Source organism: Mustela putorius, unplaced genomic scaffold, assembly GCF_011764305.1.
Source record: "Mustela putorius furo isolate JIRA1106 unplaced genomic scaffold, ASM1176430v1.1 tig00000992_pilon_pilon_pilon, whole genome shotgun sequence".
NCBI classification, from domain to species: Eukaryota; Metazoa; Chordata; class Mammalia; order Carnivora; family Mustelidae; genus Mustela; species Mustela putorius.
Genome location: NW_025421526.1, coordinates 4076799 through 4095770, shown reverse-complemented (window position 1 = coordinate 4095770; position 18972 = coordinate 4076799). Strand labels below are relative to the sequence as shown.

The 18972-nt window shown below is 44.8% G+C and overlaps 1 protein-coding gene across 3 annotated transcripts in view; it reads right to left on the bottom strand.

Moving 5' to 3' along the window:
• Positions 1-18972, bottom strand: part of MYO1B (myosin IB) — a 176631-nt gene that overhangs the window by 86909 nt on the left and 70750 nt on the right. For all 3 annotated transcript variants that reach the window (XM_045086522.1, XM_045086523.1, XM_045086524.1), the window contains exon 4: positions 4315-4409. In XM_045086522.1, coding sequence (XP_044942457.1) covers positions 4315-4409 — 95 coding nt within the window. The remainder of the gene's footprint in view (positions 1-4314; positions 4410-18972) is intronic.

The following is an 18972-nucleotide window of genomic DNA, read 5'->3' as shown; positions in this document are numbered from 1 at the left end:
GAACATCATACTTGGTGAAAGGCTGAGAGCTTTTCCTCTAAGATAAGAACAAAGCTGCCCACTCTCACCCTCCTATTTGGCATAGCAGTGCAAGTCCTAGCCAGAGAAACTATACAAGGAAAAGAAATAAAAGACACCACAATCAGAAGTAAAATTGTCTATGTTCACAGACTGGAAGAATTAATACCATTAAAATGTCTGCACTACCCAAAGTAATCTACAGATTCAATGTAATACCTAGCAAAATTCCTAAGGCATTTTTCACAGAAAAAGACAAAAAAAATCCTAAAATTCATACAGAACTACAAAGAGAATGCAAATAGCCAAAGCAATCTTCAGAAAGAAGAATGAACCTGGGAGTACTACACTTCCTGATTTCAAAACACTAAAAGCTATAGTAATCAAAATACTATGGTACTTGGATAAAAACAGACACATAGACCAAAAAAACACAATAGAGGAGAACTGCTAACGCAGTCGACTAACATTTAACAAGGGAGGCAAGAATATTCAGTGGGGAAAAGACAGTCTTTTCAATAAATGGTGTTGGCAAAATGGGGTACTCACATGCAAAAGAAAAAAAACTGAACCCTACCTTAGACCACTCAAAAAGTAACTCAGAGCGGATTATAGACTTAACTGTAAACACCTAAAGCTATAAAAATCCTAAAAGAAAACATAAGGCTCTTGATATTGGTCTTAGCAATGATCTCTTGGCTATGACTCGCAAAATACAAACAGCAAAAGCAAAAATAAATAAGTGGGATTGCCTCAAACTAAAAAGCTTCTGTAGAGCAGAAGAAACAATCAATAAATGAAAAGGCAACAACCTTCAAAATGCAGGAATACTTGACAAGTCATGTATGCGATAAACTGTTAATATCTAAAATATATAAGTAACTCATACAACTCAACAGCAATAAGGAATGATAGTAATCAGATGTAAAAATAGGCAAAGGACTTGAATAGACGTTTTTCCAAATAAAACATTGAAACGGCGAACGGGAACCTGAGGATATGGTCCACGTCACCAATCATCAGGGAAACGCAATGCAAAGTAAGTGAGCCGTCACCCCGCACTGGCGAGGATGGTCATTACCAAGGAAAAGAGATAACAAGTGCTGGAAAAAATGTGGTGAAAAGGAAAGCCCCGTGTACGGTGGGAATGTCAGTTAGTACAACCACCATGCAGAATAGTGCAGAGGCTCCTCAAAAACTCAGAAACTTCCAATGATGGGATTAGTGTCCTTATCTTGCTCTGACTCATTTCCTCTCCCTGTGTGTCTCTGTCTCTCCCACGTGAGGACACAGACAGGAGGTTCTCACCCAGCACCAAGTCAGCAGACACCTTGATCTTGGACTTCCCAGCCTCCAGGACTATGAGAAATAAATATCCATTGTTTAAGCCCCCAGTCTATGGTATTTTGTTAAATCGGATTGAACTGATGAAAACAAGTGGGGACTCTAGAGCTTAGATATATTACCTATGTTCAAAATCCCAGCTCTGCCACTTGCTCACTGGGAAGTTCGGACACGTTGGTTAACCTTTCTGGGACTCAATTTTCCCATGATTAAAACGGGGGTAAGAAGAGTACTTATGCATGTAATTTGCTAAAGCACAATGCCCAGCGCAATGTGTACTTATGTCGGGAGCTACTATTTTTTTGTTTGTTTGTTTTTTAAGATTATTTATTTATTTATTTGACAGACAGAGATCACAAGCAGGCAGAGAGACAGGCAAAAAGAGGAAGCAGGCTCCCCACAGAGCAGAGAGCCCAATGTGGGGCTCGATCCAGGACTCCGGGATCATGACCTGAGCCGAAGGCAGAGGCTTTAACCCACTGAGCCACCCAGGCGCCCCAGGAGCTACTGTTTTTACCCAACGGCATGGCAGTGGTTCTGTGGGAGGGAAGAGAATCAGAATTTGTCAGTTTCGCAAGAGGCTCTAACAGTGGTGTAAAATTTATAAAAATAAGTTAAAGATTCTAAATTTAAGCTTACAATAACTTGGTCGGACAATACTAGATTGAGCGTATCTGACCCAACAGAAGTAGACATACAAAAGACCTACAATCTTTGCTTGGTGAAAAGACCAGAATGATTCCACAGACGTCTTACATTAACAGAAGCCTGGTATCCATATGAAGAGGGGGAATCGTTCCAACACAACGAAGACCAAACCTGGAGTATATACTGCATCTTTCTCTCTTCTTGGGATGTAATTTTGTGAGGCACATAGACAAAATGGGATCATTCCAGAATAAGAGGACCATGACAGTGAGGGTTTGGGAATGAGATCCTATCCTCCTCCTACACGCTGTGAAACGCTGTATTTCTCCTTCACGACACTGAACACTCTGTATATAAACTACATGTGTACATGCAGACATACAATACAGTGTCTGTGTAGTACACATTCCATGCACATACATATAAAACACAGAGCTACTGTCCATCTTCTCCACAAGTCTACAAATTCTGTAAGGACAAGGGTGGTATCTGGCTCACCAGTATATCACCAGTACTTAGTACAGTACCTTTCACCTTATTAGTATTCCTATAGGTACTCAAAAATGATCTCCTGAGGGCTCACAGGTGGCTCAGTCCATACAGTGGCTGACTTGGTCTAGGAGCAGGGAGCTGGGCCCCTTGTCAGAGAGTCTGCTTGAGGATCTCTCCTTCTGCCCCTCCCTAGACCTCTACAATAAATAAATACATCTTAGAAAAAATTATTTCCCGGATGAACGAATAAACGACTACGCATGACACAGGAAATTTTTGAAGACAAGGGAGGTTTAGCCCTAGGAAGGTACACAATGGTGGCTTCAAATAACTGAGTGACTGCCCCGCAGAAAACAAAGTACACTAACTGGATAGGGCTCCAGACCGCAGAGGTTAAGATCACTAGGTAGAGGCAGAATTCAACTCTAGGTAAGAAAGAACTTGTGTTGGTGAACCTGTATGGCGAATGTAGCAATCGGCTTTCCAAATCCGTGAGCTCACCATCAGTACGAAAGAAGGGAGTGTGGCTGCTCCATGATATGATATGGAACATATCATATGTTATGATATGAGAGTATACTTCATATACTTTCAATGACATGAGAGTATGCTTCCTGTTACTCTCCATTCTTTTTTTTTCTTTTTTTAAAGGATTTTGCTTATTCATTTGAGAGAGAGCAAGTGAGCACAAACGGGATGGGGCAGAGGGAGAGGGAAAAGCAGGCTCCCCGCTGGGCTGGAACCCCCGACACTGGGCTCTATTCCACGACCCCGGGATCACGACCTGAGTCAAAGGCAGACGCTCAACAGACGGAGCCACCCAGGCACCCCCGCACTTTCCATTCTTACACGCCAATCAATAAGACTTTAAAGGCACAAATTTTAAGAGGGGCTTATGAACAAAATATTCATTTCAGTCAGTTGACTGAAATATCCCTGGGCAATTTTCTTCTCTTAATAATCAGAGGCCTGAGGTATGCTAATCTGATCACTTAATAGCCCAGCAAAGTAGGAAAGTTTAAATTCCTTTTTGGTAAACTAGTAGAATCATTAGAGTCTGGTGTCTACAACAAGAGCATTTTATAGATAAAATAGCTGTGGAAATACCATCTCCCGCCTCTCCTCCTCCCTCGGGGACTTACCGTTCCATCAAAGAAACTCAGTTAAGAAATTAACCTGCCCAAGCGTGGACTCAGAGAGCACAGTTCTTCTCAATTTTTTTCCCAGTTAGCTGGGCATCATGTGCAAAATCGTATTTTTACTCAAAAGCATCATCAATCATACGAATTACCTTTATTAAAAGCACAAGGAAAAAAAAGAAAACCTCTCCATTCAAGGGTCTGTTTTCTGGGAAGGTTGCTAGCCCACCTAAAAATATAGAGAAAAATCTCAATTCCTTAGGCTTCAAACACTAGAGGGAAACTAAACATTTTTTTCCTCCTCACTCTTTAGCTGAGGTAAGATGTGCCTGTGGCCTCTCAAAGCCCAAACAATTTGTCATTCATCCAGGAAATGGTAAGACCTCACAGGTCTGGGGCCTTGGAGGAAAAGTAAAAGACCTTGAAGTAGATCCGGAATCCAGAAACAGACGCCCATATTGGCTGAAATCCCGTTTCCTCATGTGAGAGATGTTAAGTCCTTCCCCGAGAACATTCTGTGATCGGAATCAGCAGCCTCCTGCGAAGGAGCCCTCACAGCGGCCTGTGCAACTGCGTGGTAGTGAGGCCCCACCCGCCCTCTCTCCGTCAGCATCAGCATCAGCGCAGAGTGTACCTTCCACAGAGAAGGAAGGTTGTCCCAGGCTGGCCTTACCTGTTTTTCCTGCTCCGCTCTCCCCGGTAATGAGAATACACTGGTCCTTATCTTGATCTCTTAGGGATCTGTATGCTTCATCGGACAGGGCAAAGCTGCAGGGGATAATGGGAGAAAAGTCCTTAAAATTCAGCTCATTATCATGTGTTTATCAGATGTAGCCACAGGCTCTTTAAAGGATTGGGAAATACTTTAGATAGGAAGCTGAGACACCAGACTTTATTTCCTTCCAAGTCTTAAAGGAAATAAATAAACCCAACCATCCTTGTGGCCCATGTAACTTTTTCCTTCGCCTTCTCTAGGAAACAAAATAGTACCAATTACCGGACTCTGAAGATTTGCTTTATTAAACCCAATGTGACCCTTAAGGTTCATCGTATTAGAATCTGGGAAAGTCAGAGAGCCAAGGAGAAAATGTCACAGCCCATGTCCAAAACTGGGATGCAGAGGTTTTTAGAACAATACACTAGTTTCAAAACAATGAGAAAAAAATTTTTCAAACGCTATCTGAAAATCGCTATCTGAAAAACGCTATCAAATACCAAATAGCTGGTGTTAGCATCATTCAGCTAAAGACAGAACTGCTGTCTTCCCAGACAGCAAGTGAAGCTGTACCACCACCCGAGGCCCGCAGTATCACGTGTCTGCCATGGGCCTTCTCCAGTCCCTCAAGGTCCTCACTGGGCCCTGTGATGACAAAGGACCCCCCATCAAGACCAAGTCGGTTGGCAGGTTGATCTTCCCTGCCTTGAAGCTTACAAACAAGGTAAAATGTGCCCCGAGCTAACTGAAAAATAATTCTGACAATATGGTCCTGTGTTTAAAATAGGTAATTCCTTTGTCAACAAGGACTTACCGAGAGTCTATGTCGTTCGTAGAAGGAACATGCTGGGAATGGAAAGGTAAGTCAGGCTCGGCCCTGGCTCAGGAATTCTCAGTCAAAAGCAGGGGAGGAAGACAGGAATAGAAAACAGCAACTCAACAGGTTAAAAGCAAGAGAGAGATCCGTGCAAACACTGCAGAACAAGACAGAGGCCTCGGGGGACGGGGAATGGAAGGGCACAATCTTCAGGGGCAGAAAAACAAGTCCTAAAGAATATAGTAGCAAGATTAAGGGCTTCTAGGCAACAAAGGAAAAGACAAAATAACCCAGAGTGCAGGGTGGAGGGGTAGCCACGAGCCACTGCTCACCGTAAGAAGGGACAGATGAGCGATAAGCCAGAGAAGGAGATGGGCAGACTCGGAATCAGAACAGAGCCGGTAAGGGAGCCACACTCCAGGACGGTAAGCAGGGAGTGGTAGGATCAGGTACGAATTAGACAAAAATAGCAACATCTACCAGCACTGTCTCCAAGCCTTTCCTATTTCATCACTTTAAACCTCAACAACAAAACTACCAAGAATAAATTATTATTAATCCCATTTTCAGACGATGAAACTGTGGCAGGGAAGATGTGATGTGCCAAGGTCACACAGCCAATGGGACACGGCAGAGCCGGCCTGGAGCCCTGTTACTGGCCACCAGGATACGCGGCCACTGCATGTGGTACAGGGCCAGGGAGTACACAGGAGACCAGGCTGGAGACCAGGAGGCCAGGGCAGGGCGGGGCTCTAGGGAGAGGTCAAACTTGGCTAACCAGACCACAGACGGCCTTTCATTCAATGACTTTGGCTCTTCTTGAGGAAGTCTGTCGCGCCATTCATGCTGACAATTTACAGAGCTGATGTGCCAGGAGGAGATGCTCACATACTCACAATCAGATCTGACCCTTCCAACAGTCTATGAAACAAAGGTTAGCCTCCTCAAAGAAAAATGACCCAACTCAGACTGAGACATGACATGACATGTCTGTGAGCCCTTTCCCAGGGAAGGCGTAACTCGCACCCAGAACAACCGCGTACCACATTCTTCGCCTCCTGTCACATCCTCTTCGGACTGTAATCTTGTCTTCTGGCTGGACTACTGTGGGGCCCTCAAAGAGCCACCATGAGCCTTACTCTAGAACCGTGATTTTAACAAGCCCAGTGCCTAGTCCGTAGTAAGTGAACCCTACATCCAGCTGCTCAACCAATGCATGAAGAAGACAGAATGGAAATATCTAGCACAAGGGGCTTTTTTCTGTGACCAGCGCACAGTGATCTCCTTCTGCCCACCAAGGTCTTACTCGCCCCTCAAATCCTTCTCAGTTGTTCCCTGTGAACCAGCACCTTGCGCACCCCCCGCCCCAGACCGCTCAGCATCCTTCTCTCCTGTTCTCTGATGCCCCCGGGTGTGCACGGCTACATATCAGGGCAAGTGTGGGATACACCCTGGGCTGGATTCTCTACCCGGAGACCCACAGCTCACCACCGACCTGACCTTGAGCCTGCCGCTCACCCCTGGCCGAACGGCAGTTTCTTCCCATACTGACTGGGAGTGGAACCACATCCTTGAGCTGGCCAGCTGTAGAAGAGCTCTGTACGTGTTGTAAAGCCCGAAATAAATGTGTGAAACCTTTCTGTGTTACAATCAGTTACGCCCACATCTTCTTATCCCTTCCCCGAAGGCAAGCTCCTCTAGGGCAGAGTCTTTCTGTCTAGTTAATCTCTGTGCCGTCCTGCATAGTTATAAACACAAGACCCTATAATACCAAAATACGAAAGAATGAAGAGTGAATTCTCTCCAAGCTTTGACAAAGTCACTACTGGCGTGAGGCCCATAGAACAGTAATTAGGAGATTTGTTTCTTCGTTTCTTTTCATGGATTTCCCGCGGGAAAGAAAAGCGACGTTTCGATTTCTCACCTGCCTCACTAACACATCACAGCAAATACAAATGAATCTTTCCCAATCCATACGCTGACTGCTCGGGTGAACATACACCTTCCCTGTGCTCCTGAGACCACCCGTTACTTATGTGCCACACCATTCACAGACCCCGAGTGATGCGGAAGTACTCCTCGCATGAGGAACGACAGAAGACTGTGTGTGTGCATGTGTATATGTATACTGCACACACACGCGCACACACGCGCACACATGAGGCTTTAGAAGATCACCAAGAGACCCCACCACGGGTTTACTTCACATCAAAACACTGACGTTAAACACTTGGTTTTACTTAACTGCCGTCCCCCCAAACTGGACTTGATTCATCTAGTGCGGTATATTTTCATGCAAGATAAAAGCTAAAAGGGAAAGCTATTCTTTCTCTGGACAGCCACGGAGTTCAAAGTGCCCTGAAATATACCAGCTAAGGCACGTGAGCACGGGAAAAACTGGGTCGGACATACTGACACACCCGACCCCAGCACAGCACCCCCGTGATCATCCGCTGACCTCGTATAAACTCAGATCGGGACTTGCACTTACTTAAAACAGTGACCGAGGGGCAGCCACGAAGGACGCGCGCGCCGCTCCCGGTCTTGTGCTTCTCTCTGGCAACACCGGCACGCACCCGGCACCGAGGCCAACACTTACAACTACAGACTGAAGCCACATGCCGGTCCTCCAAACCACTCTGTAATTAAGGAACCTAAATAAATCTTTAGAGAAGTTTTTACTTAAAAACCCTTGCGATCCATATGCTTTGCATTATTTTGTGAGTGTGTCAGCACTTGACTCACCGCATGCAGAAATGAACGGTTTATTCTAGCGGCGGGGCGAGCACGGGTTCTAGGCCCTGCCACATCAAGGGCGCGGTTTTCTCCACCTCTCTGTCCTCTAGTTGAGCTCTAAGAATAGAGACGGCCTGACATGTGCAAGCCAGTCTTGATCCCCCTTCATTTCCAGATCAGCTGCACGGCTGTTCTGCTCGTGGAGTGAACTTTCCTCAGCACCAGGGATGCTCGCTGCATCCCCAAATGGCTGTTATCTAACACTTTTCAATTTTAGGAGTTTGGTTTGGGGCTCGTGTTATTTCCCATCAGTGTAGAATGTAGGGCTGCATGTTCACAATTATCTAACCAGTATTCCCGTTCCTCCCCCACCATCTTTCTGTTCAGAACGTTCATCACCCCAGCAGCTCTGCTATCACAGTCATCAAAGGTGACGGCAGGGCTTCTTTGCCCCAAACTCTGTGCTCTCCACGTCCTGCAATCTCCTTTCTAAGTTTATTTCATCTACGACGCAAAGTAGGAAAGACGACAGCAAATACGTCGCCACTACCTACAGTGTATGCGTTTCCCAGTAGACCTCAAGTTTTCACTCACTCTGGATCTCCCAAAATGAGTTGCTTGAAATGTTCCCCACGAGCAGGCTAACCCACTTTATTAGTCTGTCATCTCCACGAGCCAAAGTTTAACAGAACAAAATCTGTCGCAGGAAACTTCCCTGAATTTAGGTAACTGTTTCTAACAATTTATTTCATGACATTTTTCTTCAAAAGCTCTCAAAATGGTATTGCCTTTAATTCAATCCTGAAATCTAGAATATTTTCTAATCACACTAGGGAAATTCTGCTTCTGACTTTAATCCTCTGAGGATAGTCAGCCTCAAAATTCTCATCTGCAAGTCAGATCTACAAACCTCCGCTATTTTTTTTTTTCTTTCTAGGTCTGGCTCAGCCCTAAAAACTAGGTTTTTCCAAAATCAGGTAACACACACAACAAAGTGTTTTTCAAAAATTCCTAATCTCCAAGTGTTCCACCAATTTCTAAGTTCATTTGAACCTAATCAAGGGCTGAGAGAGTCCACAAGAAGGACAGAGAAGAGAAGGAAAAAAAGGGATAATTATGTATGGTGTGTTTGGCGTGGAAACCAAGAGGGTTGTTTATTTGTCTGCTTATTTTTAAGGAGAGGCACAATGTTGGTCTTCCTTGTAAAACATTATTGCAGGTATCTGTACATCAATCACAGCCTCATATTCCTAAGTCAGAAAATGTTCATCCACTTGAAAAATATTACCTTGTTAAATTAGTATTATGCTCTACCACCAGACATTCACTGTACCACATCTGAAGGGAAAACTTCAGGGAAAGTAAGTCAGAGAAAGTCAAAAACTATACCTTTTTATCCTGGAAAGCTTTATTGCATTCTTCTCCTATGCTGGCATAAACATGGTAAATTAACACATTTTTCACAATATTGTTATCCCCTCAAAGCCATATTATTGGTAAGCATTTCTTACAATCCAAGCCTCAGAGCAACAGAAGATGGAGAACAAAAATAAGTTTCTCCTCAAAATAAACATCAATGAGCAAGATGGTCACTAGAACACAATAAGGGAAGACTATGAAAATAAGCATAAAGAACAGGATTGAGGGGAGAGGGATGGTAAATGGACCTACATTTCTTCAAGATTCCCTTATTTTATAATTAAGTGGGACAAAATTAACTCAATAAAGGTCCTGAAAATTATAATACCTGGAATAAGACAAGAGCTACAAAGTAATTAAAATAGAATAAAAAAAAAAAAAGCCAGGAAAGAAGAATAAACACAGAGGGAACAAACATACTGATAACTACATTAAATATGAATGGACAAAATACTCCAATTAAAAGGCAGAGGATGTTAGAATGGATATAAGAGCAAAATCCGGGGCGCCTGGGTGGCTCAGTGGGTTAAAGCGTCTGCCTTTGGCTCAGGTCATGGTCCCAGGGTCCTGGGATCAAGCCCCACATCAGGCTCTCTGCTCAGCAGGGAGCCTGCTTCCTCCTCTCTCTGTCTCTGCCTGCCTCTCTACCTAATTCTCTGTCAAATAAGTAAATAAAATCTTTAAAAAAAAAAGCAAAATCCAACTATAGGCTGCCCATAGGAGTCACATGTAAAATATGAAAATATAGATAGGATGAATGAAAATAACATGAAAAAAGATATACTAGGCCAAAATGACTGGTTAAAAAAATGACATCATACTTTTAAAAAATACATTTAAATCTGAAGAAGTCTCTAGTTGCCATATAAGAGGGATGCTATGTGGTGACACAGCATATGGCATGGAGCAGATGAGACTTAATTATCTTAAAAAATGAGCTACAATCATTTTTGAATATTATATCAACGTTTAATTTTCTAAATTCATAGACATTTGTATATCCTAAACAAAAGTAGCCACACTGCTTTCTTTTCACTACATAATTGAAAAGGGCTTGTTTCTATTAGCTACAAAGCAGAAATAATCTCATCAGGGATGAATCATTTTAAGATGACATCTGTTCTGAAATGACAAAAGTAAAGCATCAAATAAAGCTCAAAAGTCAGGCTTTAAAATAGGGTATGACAAATACGCACAAAAAGTTTCTTCTTCCTTTAGAATTACATTAGTTTTTGAAAAACAGACTCTCACACAGTATTTTTGTGAAATTCCATAGACTGCCTGCATCAACTTCAATGTATACCCGGCCTTCAATATTTCTTAATGTGTCACTCAAAAATATTTTTTAATCTTTAACAATCAAATGTAACCATCAGGGTGACAAAACTCACAGTATTTAATGTTTTGTATATATAAAATCATTTGCTTGTTATAATGTTTTAAGGAACAGTAGAAATCCCTGTGGACAAGAAACTCTTCCTAGAACTTACAAAGCTCTTTATTTCAAATGTTCACATGCTAATTATGAAATATAATCCAAAACAAACAGCAAAGAGCACTGAAGAGGTCATCTTTCAAGATGTTAGAAATCTTATTTATAATCCTCTTGTGATGAAGAAACTTTGGAGTGTACCCAAATTCTCCTGACCCTATGCACCTGACCATTATCAAAATCACAATGGAGATCCCACGTGCACCCCATCCCGGGCCAGCCAGCCGAGAGTCACTTCTTCTAGAAAGCGCTATCAATGGGGACTGGGCCAAGAGGTGATACTTTTTCAAAGGTGGGTTGCCAAAGCCAGGTCCTGGAGACATGCATTAGGAAGAGACAAAAGGTTTAGAGAGACTAAATTAGGCCAGGAAGGAAAAGGACCGGACTCAAGATACGAAAGCAGCGAGGAGGAAACATCTGCTTTCAGGGCCTGGAAGCTGCTCTTTGGAATTTAGCACTGATCTCTCATGGGGCTCAGGACTTCCTTCTGAAAATGGTGCCCAGAGCATGCGATGCCACAGGGGGAAAGCCCCGCAGCTGCGCGGCATCCTGCCCGGGGTTTGCAAGTGTCCAGAAGCAAAGAGGCTGACTCCAGTCGTGAGTGTTTGCTGCTGCAGGGCCTCAGCTCACAGAGTAATGAAGAACGAACGGCTTCTTCCCGTCGAGATCGAATCGGTCCCCTAATAAGTAAAATGGAAGAGTGTGTGGAGGATAGAAAACAGCCACAGGCCAGGGCTCCCAGGGAGCTCATGGGTACCCGGGAGAGAAGAGACATACTCTTGGTGTGGGTTCTGAGGGTGACGATTAGGAAAATCTGTCCTCTAGAAGCTTAACATAAAGTCCCCCAAAACGGAGGTAAGAGAAGGTAATGAACACATCTGAAATCTACAGACATTCGGAAAAGGAGAAAAATGACTTTTATTGAGAAAGTTATGTCACGGGAAGGTGCAAAATTCCACAGCATAAGCAAGGGCAGAGGCTGGGGGCGTGCAGATGGCAAGGAGGAAATTACGATATTTCCCCTGTTCAGTAATTAACAAAACACACCTGATTTGGAGGAAAGAACAGAGACAATTGGGCTTCTAATTCAAATTCAGTAAGCCCTTTAAGTATTTTTAGGATCCCTTTTAACAAAAGAATACTAACAATCCCCCAATGCTCATAAAAATAATTACAGTCATAAATCTATAAAAATAGCCTTTTCTGCTCAAGAGAAACGCAATTTAAACAATTTCCCAACACAATGGTTTCCAAGCTTTTTGGAAAAAATAGATTATTTCAACTAATTTCATAGTTCTTTTTTTGTTGTTTTTTAAAGATTTTATTTATTTATTAGACAGAATCACAAGTAGTCAGAGAGGCAGGCAGAGAGAGAGGAGGAAGCAGGCTCCCTGCTAAGCAGAGAGCCCGATGTGGGGCTCAATCCCAGGACCCTGGGATCATGACCTGAGCCAAAGGCAGAGGCTTTAACTCACTGAGCCACCCAGGTGCCCCTCATAGTTCGTTTTTATGACTTTCTTACAAGCAACCAAATTCTGGAAAAACGTCCCCCAAGGGAAAATATTCCAAAGACCTTCCCAATTACTCTTAGGACTTCACGTTTTACTCATTAAAGTAAAAAAGAATGACTTCAAATTCACATGTTGCTGATTTTTCAGGTAGATGTTCCTTCCTGAGTAAAAGCCTGAAGACAGGCCACTTCCTATGTGGCTCCGTGCATCTTTGTCTGGCTCAGCACAGATATTCTGATTTAAGGTACCTCACATCGACATCCCGCAGAGGTAAGTCTGTTCAGTAAACGTAACCTTTCAGGTTTATGACCTTTAAATATAAACCCGTATCATCGGACTTGGCTAGCCCCTCATTGCCTGCCCTGTGCGCGGGATTCCATGAAGCTGACCCCAGCCTTCCTCCAACAGAAGGCAGAGATACGCGATGCTGGCCCGCAGGAGAAGACACTGGGCTGGGGACCTCAGTCAAGGAAGGGCAGAGAAATCTGCCTGCACTTCTCACAGAAGGCATGGAAATGGGAACCCTAAGGACACCCTGCTTCGGTTTATTTATTTATTTTCATTAATGCACAAAGCAGAGGGAGTGGGCAGTCGTGGAAGGCTAGTACCAACTTCTTCCAGCTCTGGTCTGTGCCTGCAGTCCACAGAGCAGCGAGGCGGCGGCTTACACAGCACCGTGTTTGGGGTCTGACATGCAGCAGGTACTTGACAAGGGACTGAAAGGCCGGCGGGCCGAGGTCTGCGCAGTTACGTTACAGAATCAGGGTCACGAATCAATTCACATCCTGGGAAGTGAGATCTGCCACCATGTCACAGGGTGGATGCAGAATTCAAGGAAATCAACAGGATTTCAATTTTAACAGGATGCCTGATAATAAGTAGACACGTGCACAGAGGCACACACACAGACACACCTCTGTGTCTACACAGTGCAACACTATGGACGGAGGGAAGTGACCAGGGAAAAAGAAGAAGAGGAGGAGGAGGAAGACGACAAAGAGGGTGACTTCGATTATTAGCTAAACCCACATAATGATTCCATAAGAGAAACATTTTGGAAATAGTTTTAAGAGAATCCAGTATTCGTTTATTCAGTAAGAGCACTCTGTGTGTCCGGCAGAGGAATACAAATGATTCTGTCCCCACCCCACACACCCAGTGTAGAGAAACCATGTACTATCTAACTAGATAATCATCCAGTCCTGTGAGGACAAGTCCTGTGGTCTGTGTGGCTTGCTTCAAAACAACATAGCCTTCCCCTGAGACATGGGGGGGACTGGCACTAGGAAAAAACTTTTGAATCAAAATTTTGCTTGACTCTTTCATCCAGGTACCCCATAGCTTTCAAACCCACCCCTTCGTCTCCTCCCCATCCTCAGTTTTTTACTGTCTTAGACAAGTTCCTCAGTCCTGGTCTGAGCTTCAGAAACTCTTAAAGGGGTCAATATCCAGGCAAGACTTTTCATGAGTAATCTTAATATAATACTGTCAAAGTACAACGTCATTTTTCTGCCATGACTCTTTCTCCATCCCTAACCTTGGCCTAGCTTTAGCCAGATTTGAGTTCTTGCTTTTATATTACTGTAACAAAGTTTATTAAAACCTGCTTCTGTAAAGAAAAACTTGTGAAAGCTCAAAGCACGGTCCTAGATTCCGGTCTTCCAAAACTAGGGTTCTATAAAATACTTTCAATTTTAAGTATCACACACTTACAGTGTTCAGGCATCAGAGAGAAGTGTTAGACACGTGTTCGAGGATTTCCTAGGGGACTGGATGGAACTGAAGTGATCCTCATAGCCCACAGGCTCCCCTCCCTCCCAACTCCCCCCACCCAGGGTTTTAATATGGGGTTGAAAATCTATTCAAATGGGGGTGCTGGGTGGCTCAGTGGGTTAAGCTCTGCCTTCATCTCAGGTCATGATCTCAGGGTCCTGGGATCGAGCCCCGCATCAGGTTCTCTGCTCAGCGGGGAGCCTGCTTCCTCCTCTCTCTCTGCCTGCCTCTCTGCCTACTTGTGATCTCTATAAATAAACAAAATCTTAAAAAAAAAATAAAATCTATTCAAATGAAGTTTGTAAATTCAGGACATTGATAAAATGCAGAAACCTTTCCTCTCAATTTCCCTAAAGAAAACAAATAAGCCCATTATTACATAGCCAAATCCTTGTCTTAATTTAAAAAAAAGAAAAAAACCTCAGTGATTGGAGCACTGGGTGGCACAGCTGGTTAATGTCCAACTCTTGGTTTCGGCTCAGGTCATGATCTCGGGGTCTGAGACAGCCTACTCTGGGCTCTGCGCTCAGGAGTCTGCTTGAGATTCTTTCCCTCTGCCCCTCCCAGTGTACTCTCTCTCCCTAAAATAAAGAAATAAATCTTAAAAAAAAAAAAAAAAAAAAAAGGAACTCAATGATTGAAGGGAACAAGTCAGAGGACTGCAAATCAGACCATAGAGATAGAAACCCCCCACCCCACCCACCTCCCTTCCAACGCCTATAATCCAAAGAGCAGGCTCTGGGCTTGGGATGGCTGACAGCCCTCTCTGAGAAGACGGAAGGATGACTTCTTCTTACTGGGTGTGTCTTCCAGATGGTTCTCACTCCCGCTCCCTCCCATACCCGGGTTCTGTTCTTCACCCAAGGGAAAGGACTTCATGGTAAGGTCAGGAAAGCTCAAGATGCCAGGAGGGCTGTTTTGTACAGTAGTTACTGCTTTCTACATGTTGTTTATTTCTTTTAATGTGAAAATATTTGCCTTTTTTTTTTTTTAAAGATTTTATTTATTTATTTATTTGTCAGAGAGAAAGCGAGCGAGATGGAGCACAGGCAGACAGAGTGGAAGGCAGAGTCAGAGGGAGAAGCAGGCTCCCTGCAGGGCAAGGAGCCCAATGTGGGACTCGATCCCAGGACGCTGGGATCATGACCTGAGCCGAAGGCAGCTGCTTAACCAACTAAGACACCCAGGCGTCCCAATGTTTGCCTTTTTAAAATGGCTTCAAAGTGGCCACATAAGAAGGGGTGATCCAAAAATACCAAACGCCACTCAGCCCGCGGCTGGCTTCCCTGCAACCCTCCCGCGAATGCGCCACTCCCTCCTGGACAAGCTTCCCTGGCTCTCCGCCACCGGCAGAGCGTGGCCCAGCACTTTCGCAGGAAACGATGCAACAGCAAGAAGATTCAACACTGACCCAGAGAGAGGGCCCTGAGGCTCCACAGGGCTCTGACCCGTCTCCTGTATCATGCCATCCCAAAAAGCACAACTCCAAGGTGACCTCAAAGACAGAGCACTCAAACATATGCCTTCAAGCACTTCAAGCCATTTCACGCAGTCGAGAATGGGCTGCAGGGAAGCGGCTGCAGTGACGCGTCACATGCACTGATCACGTATTTGAGAGAAAGAAACACTCGGATCTTTGAGCGGGAGGGGAGTACTTATTGCCAAATGTCCGCATCTGACAAGGCATGGTCCTTAGAGACCAAACTTTGAGAAACTAAGAATAAAGTCCTAAAAGTCAGCAGTCACCGTCCCATAGGAGCTGGGGAGGGGGGAGAGACCCCACAGGAGAACCCACTATGCGGAAGACACTCAGGATACAAACACGGGTCCCTGAGAACGAGGCACAGTGCCGGTGGATGTTTTTGCTACAGAATATAAGGCCAAGACCAGCTTCTATCTTCAACACAAAACCTTCAACTCAAAAACTTCCTTCATGTGTCTCCTGACTGGTTCCTGCTTACCCCGAGAAGTAAAAATAAGGCAGGCCTCACACAGAATGCAGTCTCTAGGAGCTTGCTTTCTCCCGGGTGTGCTGCTCGTTACACACCAAGCAAGGCTCGTTCCAGGAGCGGGTATAGCTCTTTTCCCTGGTTCATCTCCCTGCCGGTTCCCCTCCGCTTCGCTGCCCCCACCAAACACCCTCTTCCCTCGGAGCTCCCTGCCTACATACCTTTAAAATCCCACTCACACGTCTATTATATCCCTAGCATATGGTCTTTCAATTTTTGGACTTTTTTTTTTAAACTACAGTTTCTCTCCCTTGAGAGCAGGAATTATGACTCACCATCTCCATGCCTGACATGTAAATTTCTGTAATGAATCCTAACAGTCTTTTCTCCTGGTCATGCAGGAAATTGACAAAATTAATTTATGGTGTTTTCAAAGCCTGTGTTTGCTTACCAACTATTTAATTAAAAAATAAATAAATAAACCTAATAGTGGAGAAATCCAAAGAAATATTACGACTCAAGTATGCATATGTAAGTACGCATTCATTTATTTACAAGAAAGAGCTCCACGGATTTAAAATACTCAAAGAAGAAAGTCAAAGAGAGATAGGATTCTGCTTTACACTTGCTAGCTGAAATTCTTCCTTTAGGTTATGCTTTAGTATTCAGCAATTCTCTCTAATGCTGGTCTGTATATGTTCTATTTGAAGATACAGGCAAATGATCACCTAAAATCTTCTGCCTTAGAAAGGCTAAGTGTGATGGTACTTGCACTAGTAACACTCCAGATCCCTGCGAGTTCCTCAACGAGGAGGCAGAAGCAATTAGTCATCTCCAGGCCCGGCTGCTGAGAATATCCCGCCCCCATCCTTCCTAGAGACCCACCTGAGACAACCTCTCTTCTCCAAAAGAGCTTTACAGGCACTTCTCTGCGTTCCCAGAGCAAATTATCGCGTTTATCCTTAATTTCCTTCCAGAGTCTGGTAACCCCTAGCTCTGGAGTGCCTACAATCCACCCGCCGGGAACCGGCCTGGCAGCAGAGGGTGTCAGAGCGAAAATGAGGCTGTCTCTCTTCTCCGGACTCTCAAGTTCAAGCCCCCCCCCCCCCCGGGCTTGTAAGAGTCACGCTCATCACAGACCCCTTATGCCGCGCAAACCAAAACCTCCGCCTGCAAGAAGGTACAGAGTCAATGTCCCGCAATCTATGGTCTTCAGGACGGATTTTCTGCACCAAGAAAATCACTGGGACTGGCAGAGGCAGGGCACGCGACATTTTTGTCAGATGAAACCAGTACATCTCCGTAATTCAAATGGATAAAAACGCGGCAACAGCCCTCTGCTCCGCGCCCTATGTCTTTCTCACCCAGGCCCAGCATGCCACGGAACCCACCTGCTTCATGACAGTTCTAGAATCACGCCCGGTTACCGTCCCTGGAGTTTCCTATATGCCAGGACAGGCCTAGTGGTAGATAGAGAAGGAAAGTCGACAAAACTTGGAACAAAGGCGGACTTTTCAGTGGTTCTAGCACGGAGCACTCACTGGAGGAGGATCTCCCCGCAACCCAAATAAAACAGGCATTTGAGTAGGGAACCCTGAATCCCAAAATTACCTTCTGGTTCCTAACCTTAGTGATAAGGTTTTAAAAAAAGAAAACACACACATGTGCAGATGCATATATAACTGCTCTCCCCTAACGGGCGTTCGTCAGAGCCCTGCTGATTGAGAAAATACCAGAGTCTGCAATCGCTCCCCAGGTGACAGACGGGCCCGATGACTGGGACCATCCCCTGCCCCACATAACTGCCTAATCACCATGGTAAACTAGCGCAGGTCCAGAGAATCGTCTTTTTTTTTTTTTAATTTTTTTAAACTTCTTTTTAAGATTTTATTTATTTATTTGACAGAGAGAGACAGCGAGAGAGAAAACCCAAGCAGGGCGAGTGGGAGAGGGAGAAGCAGGCCCCCCGCTGAGCAGGGAGCCTGAGGCAGGCTTGATCCTGAGCCTCAGGCAGATGCTCAATGACGGAGCCACTGTGCTCCTGAGAATCTTCTATTTATCTCATCTTACGGCCCACATCTCTACAGAGAGGAGGGGGCCTCTATTCGAACAAGTCTCCATTTGCTGCATTAATATTCTTAAATTGATGAGAGCCCCACCCATCACTCAGTGGATTTAAAATTAAGCCTCTGGGGACGCTTGGGTGGCTCAGTTGGTTAAGAGTCTACCTTTCGCTCGGGTCATGATCCCGGGGTCCTGGGATAGAGTCCTGCACTGGGCTCCCTGCTCAGTGGGGAGCCTGCTTCTCTCTCTCTCTGCCTGCTGTTCCCCCTGCTTGTGCTCTCTCTCTCTCTCACAAATAAATTTTTTTAAAATCACATAAATTCTTAAAAAAAAAAAAATCAAGGCTCTGTCTTTTCTTGATGACAGAGTGTGGACTCTAGGACACATTCAGAGAACACAACCTCTAAATGTCAGCAGAACACCTTTCATTCAAAGCCCAGTAATGAGGAAACAGAAACCAAACAAAGGGAACACAAAAAACTGTCCCGGCACGATCACCGGAAGGAGAAAGTGCGCTCTCCCTGTTCCCTGCGCTCCCTGCGTCAGCACCAGCCACCAAGAAGCCAGGTCCCCATTCCGTGCTTCTTAACCTCCCATGCACACGGGGGCACCCCCGGCGCGGATGCCTTGCTCCTCGGTGCCCCACAACTCCACGGGCTCCGGTCAGGTCCACAGTGGTCCCACAGAGCACCCAGGATGACAACCAGTGCCTTACGTGTCCCATGGACTTCCTCTGGCTCACCCGTGCTCTGGGTGGGACCCTTTAGAGGCTAAAGCTTCCTTAGCTTCCAGGCAAGCAGCATAAAAAGCAGCGATATAAAATTCACCGCCCTGTTTTCTGCAGAGAAATTATGT